The sequence below is a fragment of the Plectrocnemia conspersa genome, unplaced genomic scaffold, assembly GCF_051122295.1.
Source record: "Plectrocnemia conspersa isolate PC_06_02 unplaced genomic scaffold, ASM5112229v1 ptg000012l, whole genome shotgun sequence".
NCBI lineage: Eukaryota > Metazoa > Arthropoda > Insecta > Trichoptera > Polycentropodidae > Plectrocnemia > Plectrocnemia conspersa.
In genome coordinates this window covers 364,363-390,246 of record NW_028277176.1, presented here as the reverse complement: position 1 = coordinate 390,246, position 25,884 = coordinate 364,363, and the positions used below count along the sequence as shown (strand labels likewise).

Sequence of the window (25,884 nt, the reverse complement as noted above, 5' to 3'; positions counted from 1 at the left end):
TAAAGGCTCGACGCACATCACGCTAATTAAGTTAATTGTTGCCATTCGGCAACATAACGAATTTCACTCGTAAAGCGAATTTTTAACTTTGTGAACGGTTTAGTCAATTAACTATATCTATACACACTATCTATAAGCCTTCTTGGTATTTTTAAAATATTATTTTTGTAACCACATATCGGCTTTAGTCACTGTCGCCATCTATTAGTTTTCATTTCAAATCATTCAATATTTTTGAAAGATATAAAACCCGCTAAAATTAAAAAAACATTTGTTTATACTCGCAAAATTCACAGCTGCATTCATAGCAGGTAGTGATTAAAGGAACATTCTATTAAACACGTATCAGGACAATAATGTTTTATGACCTTTAGCATACCGGTCAAAAACTATATAAAGGGATTCGATTGCCTGTTAAATGGAATGTTTTTATATAAACGATATATAAAACATACGATAAGATATTGACATCTTATTGCAAACACGAAAGAAAATATCATGTGATGAAAAGTAACATATTATTAAACATACATTAAATATTTTAGTCAGAATTATAATAATGTATCATATAATAATTCTGACTACATATATTAATAATGTAACAATTAAGTTTAACTATTCTACGTGTACGTTTATATATTTAATTAATAACTATAATATAATTTATATGCGTAAACCAAATTATTTTTAGTAAAATCAGTAAGAAGATGTACAAATTTATATACTGTAATAATATAAAAATTACTGTATATTACATTTTTTCCATAAGTACAACTTTCTCGAGAATTCTCAAGAAATATGAAAAACATTAAGAAAAGAACAACAATATATAGAAAAAAACAATCTGTGACTATTGATCGTAATTTAAATTATATATTAATCACTCAGATTCATATCAAATTCGAAGCATGGTCTTTCATGTATTTTGAATCATACCACTGCTCTATCGCGTGTTATAATAACAAATAATTATTATTATTTTATCGACTTTATTAATACTGAAAAATAAAGCGTGTCATGCAAACGATAACTACTAATATTTAGAATTAATTATACACGTGATAAAAATATTTTTAAATACTATATATTGAGAATTTGAGATTATTTTTTTGCTGTTAATAATCAATTTAATATAAAAAAAATAGGGAAAACATTGGTTAGATTATATAAAAATAAGACTGTATTTTTATTAATATTAAAGAAGCAAATAATTTCTAGCACTGTTGAACGAGTTGAACTAAGTGTACTACAGGCCTGTCAAACTCGCTCACTGGTATGGGCCAAAAATATAGGATTTATTTAATTGAATATTTCAGTATTCATATACAATTTAAGTAAGAAAATAATATGTTACCTGAGTAGTTTAATAAGTATTCAAACTGAATTTTGGTCAATAGGAGGGCGCAAAAACAATTATCACTTCTCAAAAGTCAAAAATTCACGTCAAAAGCAATAAAATCGTGTCGACGCCGTCGCAGTGGGAACGCTCGGTAACGAGCGTTCCCACTGCGACGGCGACGGCACGATTTTATTGCTTTTGACGTGGATTTTTGACTTTTGAGAAGTGATAATTGTTTTTTGTGCTCTTCTATTGGGCAAAATTCGGTTTATATGTTCCTCAATAAATTTGTAATATTATTATAAAAGTCGTAGTGTGAACGCCAGATTACCGAGCGTTCCCACTGTGACGGCGACGGCACGATTTTATTGCTTTTGACGTGAATTTTTGACGTCTGAGAAGGGATAATTGTTTTTTGCGCTCTCTTATTGGGCAAAATTTGCTTTACATGTTCCTTACGTTTTTGTACTACCGTGTAAATGTCTACAGCTATTGTATATTAATTGCTGCGGGCGAATTGAATAATTTAGGAAATTTATAAAAAAAAACGTTGGCCAAGCAACTGGTTTTCTTAACCCTTTAGATGCTATGATTTTTTTTTAAATCAAAACTAGAAACACCGTTATTTGTAATATGTTTTGAAAAAATAAATATACATATTTTTTACCAAACTTTATTGTGCGTGTATGCAGGTGTTTGTTTGCATAGTATCAACACTCGTTACCAAGCGTTTTTACTGTGACGGCACGATTCAATTGCTTTTGGCGTGAATTTTTGAATTCAGAAAAGGGATAATTTTTTTGTGCTCTCCTATTGGTCAAAAATAAAAATAAATCATATATTATTTTGGAACAAAAACACGCATTTGCCCAATCAAATTAAGTATATTTCTATGAAAATAGTCATCATCGATGTTATAGAATCAAATATATGTAGTTAAATTTAGCTCATCTGATATAATGAAAGATAGATTTAAGCTTGCATAAACAGCTTTATGGTATTATGTATAGTTTGATTCTTAGAATCATGAAATTCAACATTTTCTGGCCATTTATAAATAATATTCCGGAATTTCTCTATAGAGAAATATTAATGTAATGTTTTGTTGAATGTATATATTAATATTATCTAGTGTTTGGACGCATCCGGCCCGAGGCTGTCCGTTCTAGAGATACCCTTTCGAAAGCAAAGCTGACGCTGACAGGAAAACAATATTAATTCCCAAGTTTGACTTCGCTTAAAGGATATCACCGGCGGTAATTCGGAAGCGATTCGACCTCAGCGGGAGGTCGCCGAGTGTCTTTTACGACTCCGGCGATTCGAGGGTGAAAAGAATTTACCCCTGCGGTGCCTGGAGTGGTGCTTCTTCCAGTAGACGTTCCCGCAGCACGGCTGCTCCTTGTAGAAGTTCCAAGAGTTCTCGTAGTCTCCCGGAGGGTAGAAGGCGCCCAGGCCCGCTCCGTTGGGCTGCCATCCTATTCCGAAACACAGGAACCACTCCGTCGCGAAGACGACAAGGGCGAAAGCCCATCTCGTCGGTCTGCTCATTTTCAGACCTAATCACATGTTCCACAGCTGAAATTACAGAATCCTATTCAACGACGATTCCCGAGCGCTCCTCCTCTCGACTAAACTGAGCGACTCGGTTCCGTTTATATTATTTCCGAGACCGGTTTCGAGCTCGGTCGAAATGTGTTTAAAGACAACGAATATGTTACATTTATACGAAGCATATTCTGGTACGAATTCAATAAAAATTTTAACAAATAAAATTAATCTATAGTGTATTCAAATCGCATGCGAACCAAATTACCTAATGATTTAATCGGTAAAACGTTATTCGAGTGTGAATTTTACTAAAAAATCATGCCCTAATTTAACAACTAAAATTTACTGTATATAATATGTTTTGCAGTTATAAGACCATGGTCTTATAATATATGTTTAGTGGATGTTTGTATTGATAAAAATCACCTTTAAATAATGTTTTTTTATTATTTATATACACATACATATACATATATACAAATATAGCGTTCGGTGATAATTGCTCACATGGCAATTAGTCACAAATCGATCAATCACAAGGCGATTGCTCACATAGAATATCACTCAAAAGGTTTAAGGAAAAGCAAGCTTTTTAAGGAAAATTATTTAATTTAAATAATAAAGTGGCAATCAGGTATTTTTAATTTAGAAATTAAAAGCACATGGACAATTTTAATTATAAAAACGTTATGAAAGCTGTTGATTTGTTTCACTAACAATATCAATGAACGGTGATAGATATAAATATAATTATAAAATAAATAAAAGCAAAGTATTGCAATTTATTTAATTATTATATAGAGAATATATTATTTTAATTTCCTCTATAATAAATAATTCACAACTACTCTGAAAAGTATTTCAGCACAAAACCTATATTTCTTAAGCGCATATTTGTGATGTTCTAATTCGCAAGTTTATAAATAATTTTCCCAAATTTATAAATAAATAAATAAACAACATAAAGATATTAAAATAATCTGTCAAAGTAACAATTTTCTGAAAATATTTGTTAATGTTTACAAATACTTTTGGCTTTCAATTGAAAATGTACTATTTTTATTTTGTCGTGTGCATAATTATTTTTACAATATATACACATATATTTTTGCGGAAATAATACAATTATTTAAAACATATATTAATCTCTTATTGCAGTCAATTACTTTTTATTCACTTTCTGTACTATTAATTTTAAAATTAAATTACTTGTAAAACATATTTTTTTATTTATAATAACAATTTAGTTATAAATATTGCATATCATCTTAAATCTCACAATGTATGATTAAATTAATTAATAATTATAATAACGATAAATAAGATAGTTACATACTATTATTATAATTTCTATTTGAGATATTTCGGTGATGTATTTTATATCTTTACGATATCTTGTTTATTTATTTATTTATAAATTTAGGAAAATTATTTATTTACTTGCGTATATGAACGTAAAAAATATAGGGTTTGCGCTGAAACACTTTTCAGAGAAGCTGTGAATTATTTATTACGGCGGGAGTTAAAAAAATATATTTCCTATATATTAATAATTAAATAAATTGCTCAAATTAAATCATATGATTATGTTTATATCTATCACCGTTTATTAATATTATATACACAAATCAGCAGCTTTCATAATTAAAAATATCCATATGCTTTCGATTTTTATATCAAAAATACCTGATTGTTAAATTGTAATTTAACCTGCAGATCTTGTTAAACCAGAAGAAAATATTAAAAAAATAGTGCTAAGATTCTTAACATTGAAATTATATAACGTTCCTTAAAAAACTCACTTTTTTGATGTTCCATGTGAGCAATAATCACATGAGCGATCAATTTGTGACTAATTTTCGTATGAGCAATGATCACCGAAGCCTATTTTTAAATCCTATTTATTTATATATGGGGTGTGTATTTAAAATAAATATATTAAAAATATGCTATTACAAAGAAATGATTAGCGCGTTTTTTAATAATTGTACTTTGTGTTAAACTATTTTTATTTATAATACGTTTTATTGCTTAAAATTATTCGTTTAAGGAACAAATAGTGAAATTGATTGAGAATGAAATTGTATTTTTAATATATTATTAAATTTCTTATTTTTATGTATTTATTAACATTGCATTAGTTGGAGCTTCATTCTTAAAAACAGATTGTTAATATTTATTTAAAGAAAAATGTATAATTACTTGAGGTTGAAAATAGTGGGGATTTTAATGAAGAAATATGTATTATTACATTTAGCGCGATTTAATAATTTAAAGCAATTATTCAAATTAAACTACATTATACGTTTATATTTATGGGGCTTAATGCGTATATTTAATTAAGCAGTGTTTTACTGCATATTTTATAATCCCTTTAGAATAAATTGTAGTTGAAAAGCGTGAGTAAATATTATATTAGCAGATATGTTTCATATTACAAAAAAATAACAGAGAAATAACCGTATTTATTTTGCTCGTTATTTATTTTTTCGTTGAACTTGAACTACATAATATATTTTGAAAGTGATTCTCAAGCTTTTGATTATAATAAATACTTCTATATACAATAAATATATGTATGTATATTTTAATCAAATAAACAACACATCATTTAAAATATTTGAATACTTGCTACGCTAGATTTAGTCTACGATAATAAAAATATTAGTTTACATGTAAATATGACTCGAATTCATTAGCATTAATTAGTATATCTTTCTACTGAATAAATACGTGACATTTTTTGTAATGTTTACATCACAATAAAATGTAGTAAATTATCTGATTTGATCAGTAATTTGAATAAATAGTACTACTTTCTGTTTGATTAATTTTATTTGTTAAATGTTGTTATGTTCGTTATTCACACGGGATTATCACTGGTTTATAGAGAATTCACATATGCATAGTCGGACGAGCTTTCGACGGAGCTTTTTTCAACGCGCACAACTCGAAAACTGTTTTAAAGATCTCTCGGTGGAAAAAGGTTGTCGACCAAAGAGAAACGGAACCGACAGATGTCGCGGCAGGGAGGAGCGCACGCACCGTAACACAATGTAGAAATCGCAGGCAACGACCGACGAACCGGCGTTCGGGACGCAACTGAGGTCTGAGAACTGAGCCGCGCGCGTGTGTTCGAGAATACGACTGCGCGAGATCGTCCAGCAGGTGCTCGCGAACGCACACGCTCTTTCTCTGATCCGCCGTCTGTTTATAATTCTTAATAAATCATCACATCGCCCACGTAAGTAATAAATAAATAAAAATAGTACAGTACAGTACATTACAACTATTTATTTGAATAAGTTTATCAGTGACATAGGATGGCCTTGTTTGTATTCTTTCGCTCGAACACTAAACGCACATGGGACTAGGAATCGACGGGACGATTTAAAGCGCACATTTATACAATAGTATAGTATTAACACAACCTATTCCATTCAGTATGTCCTTGATTTACGCGAATTTAACTATCTCGCATGTAGAACCAAACTTCCGTTTTTATATATGTATGTTCTATGATACAATTTACGCGATATTTCATGGTAGGGACGTCATTTTAGATCAGATCCAGGGAGGAGTAAAGGTTGGTCAGTCAGTGGGAAAGTTGGTCAGAAACATATAAACCGAATTTTGACCAATAAGAGAGCGCAAAAAACAATTATCAGTTCTCAGAAGTCAAAAATCCACGTAAAAAGCAACAAACTCGTGTTGGACCCGTTGCAATGAGTGCTATGACTTTTATAATAATATTAAAAATTAAACGAGGAACATATTAACCAAATTTTGACTAATAAAAGAGCGCAGAAAACAATTATCACTTCTCAGAAGTCTAAAATCCACGTCAAAAGCAATAAACTCGTGTTGGATCCGTTGCAATGGGAGTGCTATGACTTTTATAATAGTATTAAAAAATAAATGAGGAACATATAAACCAAATTTTGACTAATTGGTGAGCGCAAAAAACAATTATCAGTTCTCAGGAGTCAAAAATCCACGTCAAAAGCAATAAACTCGTATTGGCTCCGTTGCAATGGGAGTGCTATGACTTTTATAATAATATTAAAAAATAGATGAAGAACATATAAACCAAATTTTGACTAATAGAATAGCGCATAAAACAATTATCACTTCTCAAAAGTCTAAAATTCACGTCAAAAGCAACAAACTCGCGTTGGCCCCGTTGCAATGGGAGCGCTATGACTTTTATAATAGTATTAAAAATTAAATAAGGAACATATAAACCAAATTTTGACCAATAAGAGAGCCCAGAAAACAATTATTATTTCTCAAACGTTTAAAATCCACGTCAAAACCAATAAAATCGTGCCGTCACCGTCACAGTGTATTAGTATTTTAGTATTTTTTATAATATTTTTATATTCTGTTTTATATGTATGTATAAATTATATTTATAAAATTATAAAATACAAAAAATTATCACTGCATTGCGCTTAAAATATTTCAGAGTATTCAACGAGAGACAGTTCTTAATTAAAAAAGTCTTTCATACATACATTATAGCATGCTCATATAAATCTTATTTTTTTTTAATTTCAATTGTATCTGGGTCTTTATCATATATTATGGTTTCCTAGATTTTCCCAACCTCGCGGATGTATGTGAATATCGATTGTTAGCAAAAATAAGAGTAGATAATACAATGTGAAAAAAAATGACTTATTTTTGTATAGTACTAGTGGGTGTTATTGGGGTTACCCTATTGTAACGCATTGGGCTAACGCGTATCATTTTAAAATTAAAGATTTATAATAAATAAATAAATAAATTTTGACTTAAAAGCGCTAAATGTTAATTGTAGAATGACGTTAATCGACCCCGTTATATTTCTTTAGCGTCAGTTTTAAAAAAACTTAAGTGGATTCCCAGAAAATAACTTATTTTATATTTAAATAAAAATAAATATTAAAAACATTGTTTTGCATATGATATAAAAATATTTTACTAATTACACTATAATGAAAATAGAGAAATAAATCTGGTGCTATCAAAATGTTCATTAAATACATTTTGAACGAAAGAGGTAAAATAAAAAAATAACACATAGAGCGTGCCATCTCGATAGCAGTCGTTAAACGTTGCTAAAATATAAGGGTGGAAGTGGGTCGAGGTATCACACGGGGGTGCCTATTCATAAAAAAAACGTGCAACTCGCTCTCTCTGCACCCATGTTTTCTGTATTTATATTACATTATTATGTGCGAGACAGTGGTCCGCAATCGTTTTATGATAAATTAGCAATAAAAAGCTAGTATCACTCTTTGTGCAACGGACTATAAAACCATAATAGCAATTTATTTATTTTTTACCATTACAAATCTGAGCATCATGACTTTACATATTTCTTAAATGCCACACAATGGCCATTATGCAATTAAAAAAATAGAATAATAATGTTGCACACCTACATATTTTTTCCAGCTCCTCATAGCTATTGCTGAAAACATCCTTGAGCTAAGTAGACTTAAATCTGGATGGCTCGCGCAAGAAGAAGATGCGACCGCGACTCTCAAGTTTAATCGAAAGTCGCTAATATTTTTTCAGTATTATTAAGCTAAAATTTTATAAACTATTTGCGTAAACATAATACACAGTTTGTTTTATAGCGTAGTCTTCAAACACAGATGAAACGTTGACTTGTAAATTTTTAAAAATGGAATCAATACTGGTGACGAATGTTTTATACGCAAAACCATTTTATGTTGGAAAAATTTCGATGTAAATGAGAAGTAATAAATATCGGAACGATTGACAGTTCGCAATACGGGTAAAAAGCATCATTTTATATTAATACCGCACGTAGGTAAATTGAAAAACGAAACTGAAGTATAAAACGCTTCAGGCGGTTATCCGCTCAAATTGGTAATCCGAGTAACGTGCGATCTGTTCAAATTCGGAGATCAAAAATATCAACCCTATTTGAGCAAACGTTCTATCGTCCTGCGCTTCTCAAATGTTACAAGAACCCCATTAAAAAGATGCCGCATGAACTGGGTAGATTCCTCTATACAGAAACGTGTAAAAAAATTTTTGATAGTACATAATAAAAATTGTTACTTTTTATTTTTTTTTCTCTTCAAGAGGTCTAATTCTATGACGGGTATCGAATCCTTAAAAACTGTTGCATCCCATAAACAGATATACTGTACATATTTCTTTAAACGTATTTAAATTATTTTAATGCTGTGATTCATCGCGATTAGAATTTAGTTCTATATTTCGGAAGTAAGGCGCCTACCATGTTCACGTTATAATCGTGACGAATCCTGTCATTTAAACAATACATATGTATGTATATATAAATTTAAACATGTTGAGGAGAGTCTCCCGGTAAAAGAATTTTTAAAATAGCTTTATGAGATCCTCTACGATAGTAGTATATCTATCGAAATCTACCTAAAATACTATGCGCATAGACAAGATGGCCGATCGGAATTCGGCGATAAAAACCACAAAACGGACACATTCCGGCAACACGGTCGGATTGACGAGAAGCGCTTTTTCTAAACACCCTATGATGAGATCCGGTTGCAGCTGTCGTCGTATAAAAAATAAATAAACAACCACCCCGGGTGCAAGAGGGTAGGCGTTCTTAATTAATAGCTAGCAGAGTGCGAATAACATATCTAGTAACAACAGGTGACACGCGTGCGTGCCTAGTTACAATTGTCGCTGCTTTACAAATTGCGGCGATTGTTTCCACTCAACTGCAATCGCATATGCAAATCTCTATACCAAATTATCCCAAACGTGACCATTTTCGATCAACTTTAAATTTTCATGTTTCTTTATTAAAAGAAAGTAAAGCACAAATAACCATTTTCTTTTAAGCAGATATATTTTTTATTTGAGCCATTTTATAAAAATGACTGTTTTACTGTATTGGTCAAAGAATTTTCAAACCGAATTTTGGTCAATAGGAGGACGCAAAAACAATTATCACTTCTCAGAAGTCAAAAATTCACGTCAAAAGCAATAAAATTGTGTTGGCGCTGTCGCAGTGGGAACGCTCGGTAACGAGCGTTCCCACTGCGACAGCGACGGCACGATTTTATTGCTTTTGACGTGGATTTTTGACTTCTGAGAAGTGATAATTGTTTTTTGCGCCCTCCTATTGGTCAAAATTCGGTTTATATGTTCCTCATTTAATTTGTTATATTATTATAGAAGTCATAGTGTAAACGCCAGATTATCGAGCAATGGCGATGGCACGATTTTATTGCTTTTGACGTAGATTTTTGACTTCTGAGAAGAGATTATTGTTTTTTGCGCCCTCCTATTTGTCAAAATTTGGTTTAGATATGCTTATTGTAAGTCGTAATATTGCCATAGAAAGCTGGATAGCCTAGTGTTTCGGAAATGTGACGGCGACGGCACGATTTTAATGCTTTTGACGTGGATTTTAAACAGGGACGCCATTGAATTCAAAATATTTAAGAATGACTATTGACTGTATAATTTGTGCCCCCCTTGAATAATACTGAAATGACGTTCTTGGCTCTACCAGATATTGTATTGTGAAATCCTAAGAAAACAGCTGCTTCCACTTCAATAAATCAGCACGATAAGACAAAGCTAAGACAATAATATGTTTTTCAATCGAATTATTCGCCTGATTTTTAACTATATGAATATTTAAATAATTGATCGAATATTCTTTTCTACTACCTCGAATGAAATTCTAAAAAAAATATTAGAACGAAACAATTTGTACTCTTGAGTACAAATTCTCGTAGTATATCTGAGAGACTAGTGTCGAAAACTTGAAAAATTTAAACGATCAATACGACTTCGGGAATAGTTTATTATTGATTTATGAAGAAAAAGTTTACAAAAACTTTAAAGATTTTTAAAACATTTTTCACACTAATTTTGGCGAGTCATAGCGATGGATTTTAAATGCAGTTTCAACCTATAAGTAATTAACAATTTTTTACAATTATAGATGAACTCACACGAAAAGGTGTACATGGCATTTTTGGTGGCGGCGGCGGACGACTCTTGTGCCGATTTTAAACAGAACATTTGCCGCCTCCACTTTCTCGCAGGGACTTGCAGGTGTCACAGTAGTAAGCACCTGAATGCAGATCATTAAACTTCTTGGACGGTTTGTTGACGGTAAAAGCGATAAGGTATTTAAGTTGTATTTGCCAAGATCAGTGAGATACGTGTTATTTATCTCTCTGCTTTTTAAACTTATGTAGAAGTTAAGTGTCTGTCTAAGGCAAAAGTCCTTTATCGTCTATTAGCTTCCACTTCTAGAGTGGACATTTAAGGCGATTCTTATGACATCAGCGGTCGTATCATAGATTTGTATAACAAAAGTTTATTTTTGTTACAGAGACCGCTTCTTCTTCTGAAAATTGGAACAATAGCGGAGATGGCTGAGATTTATTTTTGTCTAATGGCTTCAACTTGTGTTTTTTTTAAATTTAGACAACAGTACAGTTGCAACCCGAGATATTTGACATTTATTTTATTTGTGACAATAGCGTCACCCTTGTTCTACAAGAGAACATGATAGTTCCTGTTTTGCTGTCATTTATTTTTATCTTCCATTTAATTAAATACTATGCATCTTAATGTAATCAAAATATTAAAAGAAGACTATGGACTGGCTAACTTTTGCCTAGAAAAGATCTCACAGATCGGTCTGTCTGATGAATTCGTGGGAAATTGTCTTTCGATCGTTAACCTCCATTGCAATAATAGAGTGGAATGCAGTTTGATCGTCAAATTCTTGGGAGTGTGGCACATATTCTTAAAAGCGTGCGAAAGGGCGAAAGCAGACACGGAGTTAGTTCAGTTAGGTGCGTTTTGGAAGCGACAACAAAGGAAGGGGAAACTTTGCGGTGAGTCTGAGATTAAAGCATACAGTTAAGTGTGAATCGACCTCGGCGTTAACGATTCAATCTCTACTCGAAGCGGTCGAGAAAAAACAGATGAAGACATTACGCCGACCAGTCCGGTCACGCGCCGTCGGCCGAGGGTCGTTGCCCTCTACCCCGGTTCGGCCCTGGACTGTGGCCGTTTTACGCGACAATCGTCATACTGTACGTACGCCGGAATAAGACGTTAAATGTTAAAATATTTGCGGTCGCTCCTAGCATCGTCGAGCGCTCAGTCGAAAGAGATACCTGGCCTACCTGGGCGGCCCGAAGGCGAACGCCAGTGATCGACAACCGTCCTTCTCGGAACGACGAATTGAGTCATTATATCCACTTTTTTACTCGACGCCCGCCTCTTCTCATTCGGATTATGTTGTCATCGAACAACTCGTTTTTTATTCATCTCCTTCATACCACATCGCACTTTTTGCCATAAATATACAATAATTAACCCATTGTAGTCCAAAGTTTTTTAATAAGCATTGCCCCAGTCTTAGTCACTTTGAATGAATATATTCAAAAAATAATTTTAATCTTTCTATGAAATAAATTTTAATTTAGCAGAATTAACTTTATAAGTTAAATTACATATTTATACTATAAATAATATTAAATTAATTAAAAAAAATAAAATTATATTTATTTATTACTAAATTTTTAATTAGCATGTTTTTTTATTGATATTTAATCTTTATGATTTTATAAAAATTAATTTTAAATAACTAAAGAAAAAACATATGAGCTGCCATTAAAAACAGATACGTGAGGACAAAGGACTTCAAAGGGTTAAAATACACTACATACACGACATATAAATAACATCTCATCTTTGTTGCAAGTCTCGTTCTTTGTAATATTATAACATACATTCGTGTTGCAAGATATAGAGGGGCAAAACAGTTCATGTACACATTCAATTTGGCTCGAAATTATCCAAGACAAACATTGCTCATTGTCGGATTTTATCATGTTAATTCCGCCATTGTTACTAGCACCCTAGTGAGTTAGTTTGCTAAAAAATTAAATTAGGAAGTGCACGGGGATGAAACTCCAGTTCGATTCCCCGTGGAGAGGGTAGCCGTTTTCGTGGCATTTAAAATACTGTTTTACACTTTTCAATGAGATATTATTACCCAAAAATATGTATACATATATGCCAGCGTTTTATACTTTTGGGTTTTCAGTAAAATAAAATATTTGTTGACACAGAAAAGATCATAAATGATTATTGTAAGAAATTTTATTCAAACGATTATTCATTAGCAACCCCTTGAAAAAAGGCGTTCAAATATATTCTGAGGAGTTTGATCAGAAGTTTATTATTAAGGAAAAAATTATTTTGTTGATACTTTCAACAGAAAATAGGATTTCTACTTTAAGAAAAAAAATGAAAACCTAACTGTTTATTTCGATATGATGGATAGCGTTTGTTATTGCAAAGATATACGTGGACTATTCCAAAAAATGAACGAAGATTATGATTCAGGTGATTGGCGTCTGTTCCTAGATTCATCTAAAAGTAGATTTGCTCCACAATGGTAATAAAAAACCATCGATTCCAATATATCATGCGGTCAATATGAAAGAAACAGTATGTCAGTATGCCCATACATTTTTTGCAGGGTCATAAAATCAGCATTTTTTTAAATAATAAATTGGTAATTATTAAGCTATTGTTATTTGTGGATTTATATATGTTTTAGTGCATTCAGGGCTAAGAACCACATTAGTCGATCCCATCGCGAATATGCCGCCCCCAAGCAAGTGCCACCCGGGGCGGCCCGCCCCCTTATAGCTACGCCACTGTATAGCAAAGCAACACATGAACGTTATAAAATAATAAAGTGGGCCCCAGAGAACAGAATTTGTGCATGGAAAAGACAATATTGAATTTAAGCCACTTGTAAATTAAAAAAAAAAATCTTACCACCTTTATACATTAAGCTTGGTCTCATGAAAATTTTTGTGAAAACGCTCGACAAAAATGGCACTGGTTTTTAATATTTTATGACAAAATTTTAGAAGCAAAGTACAAAAAAGCTATTTTTGTTAGGCCACAAATACGCGAAATATTACAGGACAAGGAATTCGAAAACCACCTCAGTAGTGTTCAGTTAACTGCCTAGAAATCATTAAGAGCTATATTGGAAGGCTTTTTATTAAGTAAGTGAATTTTTGTACGGTTTCACGCCGACTGATCGTTTACACTATTACAGTAACGGCGCGATTCACTGTACCAAAATCATGCCGTCATGATTTTGCGGCTACCGAGATGTGATAATCAGAGGAAATGCATTAAAAATTAAATTTTATCAAATGAGAGAGCGCTAAAATAAATTTTCACTGCTAAAGATAAGTCGAGAGTTGATGAAAATAATCATACGTAAGACGGCGTTAATGTTTTAAACGTTTATTTTGCTAGTATGTGGAATAGTTAATTTTAATTTATTAAAAATTGCTTTCGCCATTGAATAGATTTCTGTATATAAAACTGTGCAAAGCTGTATTAACCCTTTGAACGCGGAAATCGACTAGTCACCCAATTGATTTTTTTATCTCTTTACGAAAAAATCAGTAAAAAAAATACTCTTCAAGAAAAAACTTTTTTTCTGAATAAACATAAAATATCATTTTAAATAAATAAAAATCAGAACATTTAAACACAGTATCAAGATAAAACTTGCAGTTTTAAAAAAAAAAAAAAACATTTAATATTATTTTTGATTAACGCGTCCAAAGGGTTAAGCTAATTTACAAGATGTATAGAATTTTGAAGAAGAGCAATAAGTAGGTAATAAAAGGCAATATTTTCCATAATAAAAAGCTGGAATCGATCGTTTTATTAGTTTATTGCAGTTCTAAAAGAGAGACGAGAGCTGGCTGCGGAGCCATACGGATACGTTGTACTATTTGTAAATAATAGGTTTAACCCCTCCCACGCGCGCGCCTGTTCGGTGTACCTACGGACAAAAATGCACCGTAAAATTCTCCAATAATTAATAGAGAGAATATATTGTATAATAGGTAAGCCGGAACCGAAGCGAACGCGTGTCTCGTTAAATGCGGCTTTTCCTTTGACGTTCGCGTAGGTATAATATAAATTGAGCAGAATAGAATAAGATATATCGATTGCAGCGGTGCAGGACGGAACAATCGCCATTAGTGGAGACGTACGCGAAATCGGGCAGGTAACATGATTTGCCGAAATGTGTCACACAATGGACCGTTTTTTGCAGCGATGTATGCGGGGAGAACAGATAGGGATGCTCACCCCTGCGTACCTCTCAAAGACGAGTGTCTGACGCGATAATCCCATAACATTTGCGATGATGTTACTGTAATTAACCGAGGATTAAGTGATTTTCCCCGCGGCTTAGGTTCCCGAGCTTGCTTTCCCGACCGGATTACTCTCGCAACTTATTTTTCGACGCCTCCTTACGACTAATTATAGATCGGCGCCGATAAGACAGATTACAGGGGAGCGACGTCGTAATGACTCGAGTCGAATCTAAAAAACATACTCGGAACTTATCATTGCAACTTTTTTACTACGCGTATGTCTTCTGCGACATTAGTCAGTCCATCAAAAATAACGATCAGTTTTGTCCTGATAAACGAGCGATCTAAAATTAAATGTATGTAAACGTACTGTTTTCAGCTGCATATTATTGCATATAAAATCATGTTATTTTAATTAATAACCTACTTTATTTTTATAATCGATTAAGATAGACGATACATAGTATTTGTTGTAACTTTAATGTGATGTTAAAAATTACTTGTTTTTATTGCGTTTATTTGAGAACATAATTTCCGATTTAAAATTGTAAAAATCTATGGAGACTCGTTGCTCTTTTGAGCCAATTCTAGTATTTATTTAAAATATCATCAAAGTTTGATAGTCTAGGTTATTCTGCTCTCAATGTCCGAGAGAAAGAATCGATAGTAAAACCTCGCATTAAATTAAATGAATAAATTTTGGACGTTTTTATTTTATGAATTGGGCAGAGACCAAGAGCGCTAAATATTGCAATAAAGCTCGGGTGTAATTCATTTCCGGTCCATTCAATTGTAAACATAATAAATAAGGTCGTTTTGGATGCGTTCCAGCGAAATTATTTTAGACAATCCGTTTTTCCCGGCCTCGTTTCCGAACTAACCCGATTTCCGACCGACCTAAGATACGTAACGACGCGGAGGCTTTCGACTCTGTTTAACGGCGAATTCGGACTCCACTTTTTAAGTACCTAGACGATGAAATTTCGAGTCATTCCAGTGCAATGGGTGTCAGGTGGGTCGACTTTTCTTTAAACAGGGACTTCAAAGTTCAAACGCCTAGGCATAAACATGAATTATGTTGACCTAATTTTGGAACATTGATTTTTAGAGGAAAAAGTAACAAGAAATATGAATCACAATATATTAGATTTTGCATCGATTGTAAAGGATCCAAATTTATATCACGAACAAGAAAAGACTCAAGTGGAAGTTCTGAATAGAAGTGAATAAGTATGGCATCGTTCTGGCTCATATTACACAGATGAGAGGAAAGGAGTACGACGTCCTTGATTTTTTGACCTATTTAAATGATTTAGGAAGAAACATATTTTAATGTATTTAATCAGCGTATGATTTAGATTCTATGGCCATTTGAAAAGAGTGAATTTTGTTGGAGAAGTCTGATAATAATGGCTACGCTACCTGCTCGCTCTGCAATGATATTACGAGTACGCGTTTTTATATTGTATTCAACGAGGTTTTTTAGGTGCACGCTATTTCGTTACATTCGTCGGATCTGATATCTTTTGTTTGTGGACACTGTGGCGACCACACATATAGGCACATTTAGAAGGGCGATTGTCTCATTGTTAACGACCGTGACGAAAAACGTTCATTAATTAACTGACCACACAACACGGGTCGTTAAGAGAATCCCTTTTGTGACAAAACAGTACGGACGGTAGCATGCATCCCCCTAAAGGATATAAGTCCGGACTCTGGCGAGGAGAGGGCAGACGATCAAGAGACGATCGGAGGCCCAGACAAGCAGAGAGCCAGCAACGCAGACTGCTTGGAGACAGCAGAGACGGGCACAAACCACCAGAGAGCCAAGATCTACCAGCAGTCATCCGGAGGAACCAGCCACGCGCCCTCACCGATGAACCTAAAGATCACACCTGACACTCGCCGCACGCAGCCACAGAGCCCTGAGGCATCATCACCTGCACACCTTCATCGCGAGAAACGTCACGCAGTAATCGTCCATAGTAAAAATTGTAATTATAACTTAATAAACAATCTAATAGGATTCACCGAAGAGTCTCATTAGCCGCGAAGTCAACCACCCCTAAGGCTACGCTCCCTAAAACACTATTATCCCTGATATTACTTATCGGAGAAGGCATTTAGGGGGAGGAGACAGGTAAGGACCATTGCTTAAAAATATCAATTAGCTAAAATAATAATTATAAAATACTTGATTTTTTGTAAAATCGAAATATTAAAAAAAAACAACCACTAATTTTTAATATGAGCCATTGATTTTGAAAGTGGTGCAAATCCATTTCGTTAAAAAAAAGAGTTTTAAGATAATTTCTAATTTTCATTAAAAATTATCTTGAAATTTCTGTTTTTATTCAATTCACAATCATATCTATAAAGAACAGTGTAATATTTGTTAGTCAATGATTTGTTTGTTGATTTTGAAAGTGAGGCAAGTCCACTCAAAATAAAATAATTTTAATTAAAATTGAATAGCGTGCTATTATAGTTAGTTTCCATAGTTACAAGGTAATGAAATTTTGGTGTCTTACAGACTAATGGTTTTTACAGAGAAGTGTGTTAAAAGAGGAATGCTACGGAGAAATTAGAGGGGAACGCAAAGGACATGTAGTTTAAAATATTATTTAGATAGCAAAGAAGCAAAAAATTTAGTACGCAAAAATTTTTTTTAGACACATTTAATATATCTCTCAATACAAAAAAAATTTTGAAGAAGATTTTCCTAGTAGAATGAAAGGTTTCTCAAGGAAATCCAATGAGGAAGAAGTAAGACGCGCCAAGGAACACATTTTTCCTCAATCGGAAATCCATTACACAAGGTCTTAAATCGAAATAGAAAATATTTAAAGATTAAATTTAATATAATAAAAATATAATTTTTTTAAAAACGAAACCTCTGGAGGAGGCAATTTTAAAAAGTACCAAAAATATTAATGGTTCAACGGCCAACTGGCTGAAAATCTTCTGGATACGAGTTTTAAGAAATGCGCTGTATAAATTGAATTATAAAACTCCAAAATGGGATAGACCAGAGATTTTCGATAAAATAATATTTCCATCTTTAAATAATATAGACTTGCCTCATTTACAGAATCATATTGTTTATTTAAATTTATTTTATGAATTGAGGGATAATCGTTTTTTTTTAATATAATATGTCGATTATATTAAGATTCATAATATTTCATTTAATGACATGCATTTATTTGCCCTAATTTAAGGGAGGGGGGGGGCACACGTTTCTACCTGCCATTCCTCAAACGACGTCCCTGATTTTTTCCCCGTCAGTTTGGGGAAAATATGAAAGGTATATTTTCAGGTAGAAATTTGGGGCTTAGCGCTCGTACGCGAAGTAGCCGTTAAAGGTCGTCTCCGGGAGCGAGGGGAAATTAGACAGGAGTGGCTTTCAAAAAACTAAAGCCAGTGAACAATACGCAAAGGCCGAGCGTGATTTACGTGCAAAGTTTTCTAATATAAAATATAGTAGTCGCTGGGAAATTAGCGGCGAAGACGTAATATTTAGGCCTAGGATAATTAAGACGGGGCTCTAGACTTATAATTGGATTTTTATCTGCTTTTATAATCTTAACCCGTTGAAATAATTACATCGAGGCGAGGGACGCCTTTCAATTTATCCTTTTGCCCGAAAGTAGCTACGCGCATAGTGGGAAAAAGTCCTTTGAGCCCAAAATCCCGTCCGCGACGCGTCACACTGTGACCGGAAAACAAATGAGCAAACTCGCCGCCTTTGTCCTCGGTTTCTTTCCTTGACGCTTTTCCGACTCATCCGAAGCTTTCTGACTGAGATTTTTTCGAAAACGAGTAAAAATATTCGTATTTTTTTAAATATAATTACAAAATGTATAGGATGTAGTAAAGATTTCAAATACCTGCACAAGTTGTTATAACTTACAGGCCAATATAACGACCATTTTGAACGAACGAAAAGAGAAACTATCACGTCTTAAAAGCAAGGAAAACAAAGGGTCTATATCTCGAGAATAAACAATTTTCATGGATCATCATCACCGGAATAAATACACTTTGTGTGGAAAGGATGCGCGATAGACAATACGTGGTTACGTACATGGTTAACGATCGCTGGGATGGGCATCTGACTAGTATTTTTATTATTTTATTGTATATTTATTTCGCGAACATTTGTGATTCACTAGAGCTGTCTCGAACCAACATTATAAAAACTGCGACATTTGGTCACAGACAAAAGCAGAAGGTGGAAGACATCACAAAATAAATATTTAATATTTATTACAAAAATAAATATTTATTTATCACAAAAATAATTATTTAATATTTAATTTTAATTAAGATTTCATATAATTGTGTAAATATATAGAATTATCAACTTAAATAGCTGTCGGTTTCTAACTAACGCGAGGTACCGCAGCTAGTGAGTGGGTGCAAATACCGGACGCCTAACTTTTTGGGTTTCAAATTTCACTTTCGATTCGTTTTTAGTATTTAATTGCTATCGGTAAACATTCAAACTAAGATGTAGATTATCGAGAATTGTCGAAATTTATAATATATTTTTTTTGTCGAGAAACATAACCGAGAAGATGGAATATCGAAAATTGTAAACCGAATTTTCTAGGCTTCCATCGAGATGAAAATTGTTGAACGGGAGGATTATCCGGGGACTAGGAGACTATCAGATCTACTCACCCTCCGGCAAAGGCTCGATCGCGATCTGGATGGTCTTCACTTTGATGAAGATCGCGGCGAAGATCAGCAGTAGGCGCTTCGACGCCATCTTCGCCAATTGTTTTTATCGCACCGCTATAGCTCTAGACGAGTTTCTTTCTCTTGTTGTACGAGCGCAGCGGCGCCATTCCGTATCCTGCAACGAATAAAGAAATTAGTATAGATATACTTACTTTTGCGAAGGCGAGATTACACGTTAACGGTCGAAAGTTTGCGTTGCTTTTTCGTGGGGTGCGGCTCGACAGTTCGGTATTTTGTTTGATCGATACGCGAATGCTACAAAACTTTCTTCGGTTACTTGTAATAAATCATTTTCATACTGTGCTAAAAACTCTTTGTACTAAAAATACGTTTGACTAATCCTATGAGATCTTCAATTTATAGTTGTATTGCGTGTAAGTTTTTCGTTCGCTAGAGAGCCTTCGATAAAGAAACGACTCTGTGATAAAGATTTTTCAAATTAAAAAATATCATGAAATCTAAATTTTGCAAGTGATGCCACTGGGCAAAAATTGCCTATTATTGGATACTTTCAATCTCCTCAAAATCAACAGCTTATTTAAACATGTCACATCTAACAAACTGAACCATTAAAACCAAAGCTTATAAATGTGCGCTTTGCTCCCCTCCCCTAAGAGAAGCAAATTAAAATTAAGATATCTCTACATACACGTGCTCCTAATACATTCGGCTTAAGAATCGTTAGCGGGAGGTTATTCGGTTTTGCCGATTTTACGCGGTAAGCGAGCGGTGCCGAAATAGATCAAATCATTTTTCTCGAATCACTCTTCGCGTGGCGCGCGATTTTTATACAATTTCGAGCGTCGTCACTTTCCATACAGAAATATGAGATAGATTTAATGTTGCATATTGTTTAAATAAATGCAGTTTTTGAATAAGATCTAAAGAAGAACCGCTGCTAAAAAAAAGTCATTAAGGCATAATCGCAAAAAAATATTTTTTAAATATACACATTTTTAGTTTTGGCGGTTTACGGATTATCTGTGTTTAAAAATGTTTTTTTTAAATAACTTCAAATTTTGAAATCATTTAAAAATGTATTACAGTAATATTTTGAACTAATAAAAAGGAGCTTTTGGTGATTGGAAAAGCAACAACAACTAGATCATTTAAGGGACTAAAATAAAATCCTCTTGATTATTAAAATATAAAAGGAGCACAGATGGATAAAGAGAACTTCAAAAATTTGGTCAAAAGCAAATGAGTTTCTGAGGTGTGAGATTTTAAAATTAAAATAAAGGATTGCCACAGAGAGAAATATTATTAAGTAATAATGTTCCTTCTCATCCGAATAAAAACGACGGTCTTAATGTGCTAGGCATCTTAATTTTTTACTGAGAAAGATTATGGCTTAACTAATTTTTAGAAAAATATGACAACATTGGATGCTATACATGAAATAGCATAATCTTGGTCGAGAGTTAAAACAGTAACACTTGGTTCATCGCAGGTAAAGATTTTGAAGATAAGAAGGTAAGTGATATGTCTAAAATAGTTGATAATATAAAATATTTAGAAGTAATTGTAGATTACATATTAAAAAAAATAAGTATATTATCCTAGATAAAAAATAACAAAGTATAAACATAAAAAAAAAATAATAGTATTATTTTGCCCCATTTTAATTATTATGTAATAATATTAGATATGTGTAATAAATTAGATAAAATGATTTATTACTTTTGACGTGAATTTTTGACTTCTGAGAAGTGATAAGTGTTTTTTCGTCCTCCTATTGACCAAAATTCAGTTTGAATACACTTTAACTAATAATAATATCAATAGCTACCATATTTTGTTGGCTTACACTAACATGTTGGCTTAGTTTGTAATTTGGATTTGGCCTTATGAAAGTCCTAAAATTATAATTAGTTTCTTTTAAACTTCCATTAGGTCAAGATGGGTTTGGTTAATTAATGTAGGTTAGGTTTGGGTTTTAACAGCTAATGCACGTTTCACAACTATCAAATTGAGTTTCATAGAAATTATATAGCCGCATATAATTTCACTAGCGTTTATCAGTTAAATTATATTTTTGATGGTCGAAATATATATTGACTGATAAAAATGTAGTTGGACTTTACTAGTGAAAATATAAATTGACACTGAAAAATATACATTCACTGTAACATTTGTACATGTATGTATTACTACATTTGAAAATGCTTAAATCATACAATTTTACTGGTACCTTCCAGATAAATTATATTTTCTCTGGTAAAAATATATAATATGTATGTACCGGTGAAAATGAATTCCGATTTGATTTCTCTTAACTGCCATATTTAAAAAAATATCAGGAACGTAATTTTAGCATTTTTCAGGAGGGGAAGGGGGGGGGACAGCCCTTGATTTGTAATAAATACAATTCCTCAAAAGCAAAATAATATTTTTTTAAATATATAAAATAAATTACCGAAATTTAATAATAGAATAATGTTTTTTAATATTTCGATTTCATTAAGATTTATAGTATTTAATTAAGTAACATTTTCTGACCTGCCCCCCCTTTAAATACCGTTCTTAACTGTCTTTTATTGAAACTTTACCGGACAACATTGATTAAAGGGGATTCGAATATATTTGAAAAATTCTTAAAAGCAAACAGATTTTCTTAATAAATAAATATTTTAAAAGAAATTAAAAATTAATAGTTTGGATTATTTATGTTTTTTAATTATACGTTATTACTTCCCAGCATTAGCTCGGAAAATCGAGAGTATACTGTTTATTTATATTTTGTATCGCGTTTTTAGCTCATTTATTTTTTTGTGGCAGCGAATAAACTATATTACTAATTGAAAACGTCACATTAAAAACCAAGACATTGAATTGCAAGAAGTGAACCACATCTCTAATGAATTAGATTATGCAAGAATATCTGTACTTAAAAGGGTTTTAATTTCACTATTGAGCTAAAATATGAAATTGATTAAGAAATGCACCATTTAGGTGTTTCTGAACGATCTGAATTGAGTCAAATAATATTAACGATTCTACTGAAGGAATCTTAAAATATTTATAAAATAACTATGATAGCTCACATATTTATAAATGAAAACTAAAGCCAAAATTACAAATACATGTAAAACGAAATAAACAAGAAACTAAATCCAATGTGCAAAGTCACTTATCTTGAAACTCCAAAAGACAAATTCAGACAATGGTCTGCTTATGTATTTTCGGGAATTCGGATCAAACTGGTCGTTAACGCTTTTAATTCACCAATTTAACCATAAACGAGAAGCTTCATTCTATCATAAAAAACTGGTTATTAAATATGTTTTACATGGTCCTGTTAGTCACGAATGGAATATATAGATAATCAATTATAAATATTCACCCATATTAACGTATTGTACCTGAAACACAGCGAATGTTATAAATCCTCACGCAAGAACACTTATGGAATCACAATATCTCTAATTAACACAAATATTTTCACGGAGAAACTTTAAAAATAGCCGAGAATATAGATCGTATATGAAAACACTTTTTGAAAGCAAAAAAAAACGTTATTTTTATCTGAACGCTCAACGGTAACTTCACCATAGAAACGAAAACAAACTTCAATCTAGGTTTCTATGATAACAAAGAAAATCGATAGATCACAGATTCACATAGTCTAACGGAAAAATCTATGTATCATATTTTCAATGCAGTGAAAAGTGTGGTTACATTTTCGTCGTTTATATGTGATACTGGTATTTCAGGGCTTATATAATTACGGTATAAACGGTTAACGTTGTGTATACTTTGCGGCTTGTTTCTTAGTATTTTTTCGTTGAAATTTCCTCAATTAACGTCGGAGAAGAAACCCTATTAAGGGTCGAAGGGAGCGCGAGATTTCATCAAAGGACCTCCGTTAATAAATACATCTAGGTAAGAATGTAAGAAAAGGTTGACGACCGACCGAGTCGGCGCGTTGATGAGATCGACGGCGACAAGTTTCGATGTTTAACATGTTTTCGTGTGCGTCTCTTTTTACCCCAGGTAACCCGATACGATATTAGAACTCGACACCTGGCGGCGCGAAAAAACGTCACCTCGCATTCAAATTTACGAGCCGGATTTGCGGCTTTTCCGACTATCTCGCTCACGCTCGTTATTCCGAAGCCTCCAAGGAAACAATCGGCTTTGCGGAGGCGAAAGGCGGACAAAGCTGCTGGAAAAAACATCCTCTCAAACATCCTCGTTTCCTATAATTAAACGTCATTTTATACGAGTACTGCCATACAATTAGCAAAATTTATCTTGGTGTTTTTGGATTTGCCCTACTACGAGGTGAGATCTTTGCAAAATATATTTTTTAAATTCTTTTTTTTTTAGTGTAAATAAAACAAAATCATTATGATATCAAAATTAAAATATCGATTTGTATGTCGTTTAAGGGCAACAAGAACGTTAACAACGCGCCGTCGGAATCGGCGCTATCTTCTTCCAACCGCATGCTGTCGTACCAGAACAGGTAAATACTACACATATTTATGTTTCTATTTATTTGTTATTAGCCCTTAAAGTAGTTAGTTAATTCTTACACATTTATTAGTTACACCTAGTAGTGAGTTAATTTTACGTATTTTCCATATTTTTTTAATTTGTTACTTATTTATTATTATTTATAATGTATTTATGGTACGTTAAAGAAAAAATAGCATTTTTTAAATTTTATTGCTTTGATTTATTCAAGGACGTCATTTAAATGTGAAGGATTGGGGCCCACCCCCTCTTGAATTTGGTCAAAAAAATGCTTGTCATTTAATGAAATACTATGAATTTAAATTAAATTAAAATATTAAAAAATGTCCACTGACTGGCAAACTTTTTCCCCTTCCCCCTCACTTGGAAAAATCTGAAATGACGTTGACTGATTCTGAACCAGATTTTTTTGGGTTCTGCCTCAATAAAAATCTATATAAAAAAATAAATTCGAATCTATGCCAAAAAATATTTATTAAGCTATGTCATTTGTTCGGTTTATGCAAAAGAACTCGACATTAAATTAATAGTGTCTCTAGTTGTTAGATATAGAAAAAGCTTTCGACGAGGTATGACATGATAATTTTCAAAAGTCATCGCTAGAATTTTCAGAGTGCTAAAAGTGTCTTGTAATCGGTTCCAAGCAAGCTTTTTTTTATTTTGTTCATAGTGGCACTCTTTTTTAATCTCTCTAAGATTTATTTTCAGATTCTTGAGTTTGCGCCTCAAGTCGACATACTCTTGTACCCAGATACCGCCATGAAATTCTGAAAGATGCATTTTCAAATTATCAATTTGAATCCATCGTGAACCATTTAATTTTATACTGAAGACATTTAATTATTTTAATTGTCTGTTCCAGGATTCTAAATGTATTAAATATTTCATGAAACTGATCGAGTAACGAGTTTATAATATTCTGCTACTTAATGGACTCCTATTGATTTTAGTGACATTTTCCTTACTGGGGAATCTGACATTAACAAAGTAAGAAATTCAGCATGATGTTGAACTGTTGATGATAGCATACCCAGAATATGTTGACTTATTCTGAGTACGCTTTCATATAAACTTTTGCACTTTTATATATATGCGATCCAATTATATACAAGGGAAAAAATCAAATGGCCTTCCCAGATTTGCAAATACTTTTAGCTTAATAGTGACCAACTGTTCAGGAGTTATTTTTCAATACATAAGAATGAATTAAAGAAATGCAGTGAGCATTTTATGCAATGAAAGTGATAATCTTAGACAAACATTTTTTTTATCTACTCTATTAATATTTAATGATCGAACTTCTTTATTTTACCATGTATTTTTATTATAACATAAGATTTAAACTAAAAGTGTGACACTGCCTAGTCGATATGATACGTATTTAAAAAATATATGAAGGTTAGAGATTGCATTAATCTCTGAAACACGACAATCCCATCTTAAGCTATTTAGTATTTTGTTAGGATTATAATTTAAATTACTATTCTCCTGTACTTTGTATTATTTACAATGTTTACTTTCATTTAATTTTTCTCGTCTCTTGAGTCTCTTTTTATTTAAATCCGACTCTGACCTGGAATC

At 32.5% G+C, this 25,884-nt stretch overlaps 1 protein-coding gene across 4 annotated transcripts in view; it reads right to left on the bottom strand.

Moving 5' to 3' along the window:
* Positions 1–25,884, bottom strand: part of Sema2a (Semaphorin 2a) — a 175,773-nt gene that overhangs the window by 99,850 nt on the left and 50,039 nt on the right. Inside the window, exons 1-2 of one of the 4 annotated variants that reach the window (XM_088199384.1) lie at positions 5,933–6,102; positions 2,680–2,914 (exon numbers count right to left, since the gene is read on the bottom strand). In XM_088199384.1, coding sequence (XP_088055510.1) covers positions 2,680–2,887 — 208 coding nt within the window. In that variant the 5' untranslated portion in view covers positions 2,888–2,914; positions 5,933–6,102. Of the gene's footprint in view, positions 1–2,679; positions 2,931–5,703; positions 5,721–5,932; positions 6,103–19,764; positions 19,940–25,884 lie in introns of those variants that run through there. The other 3 variants (XM_088199385.1, XM_088199386.1, XM_088199387.1) reach the window with 3 other exon arrangements.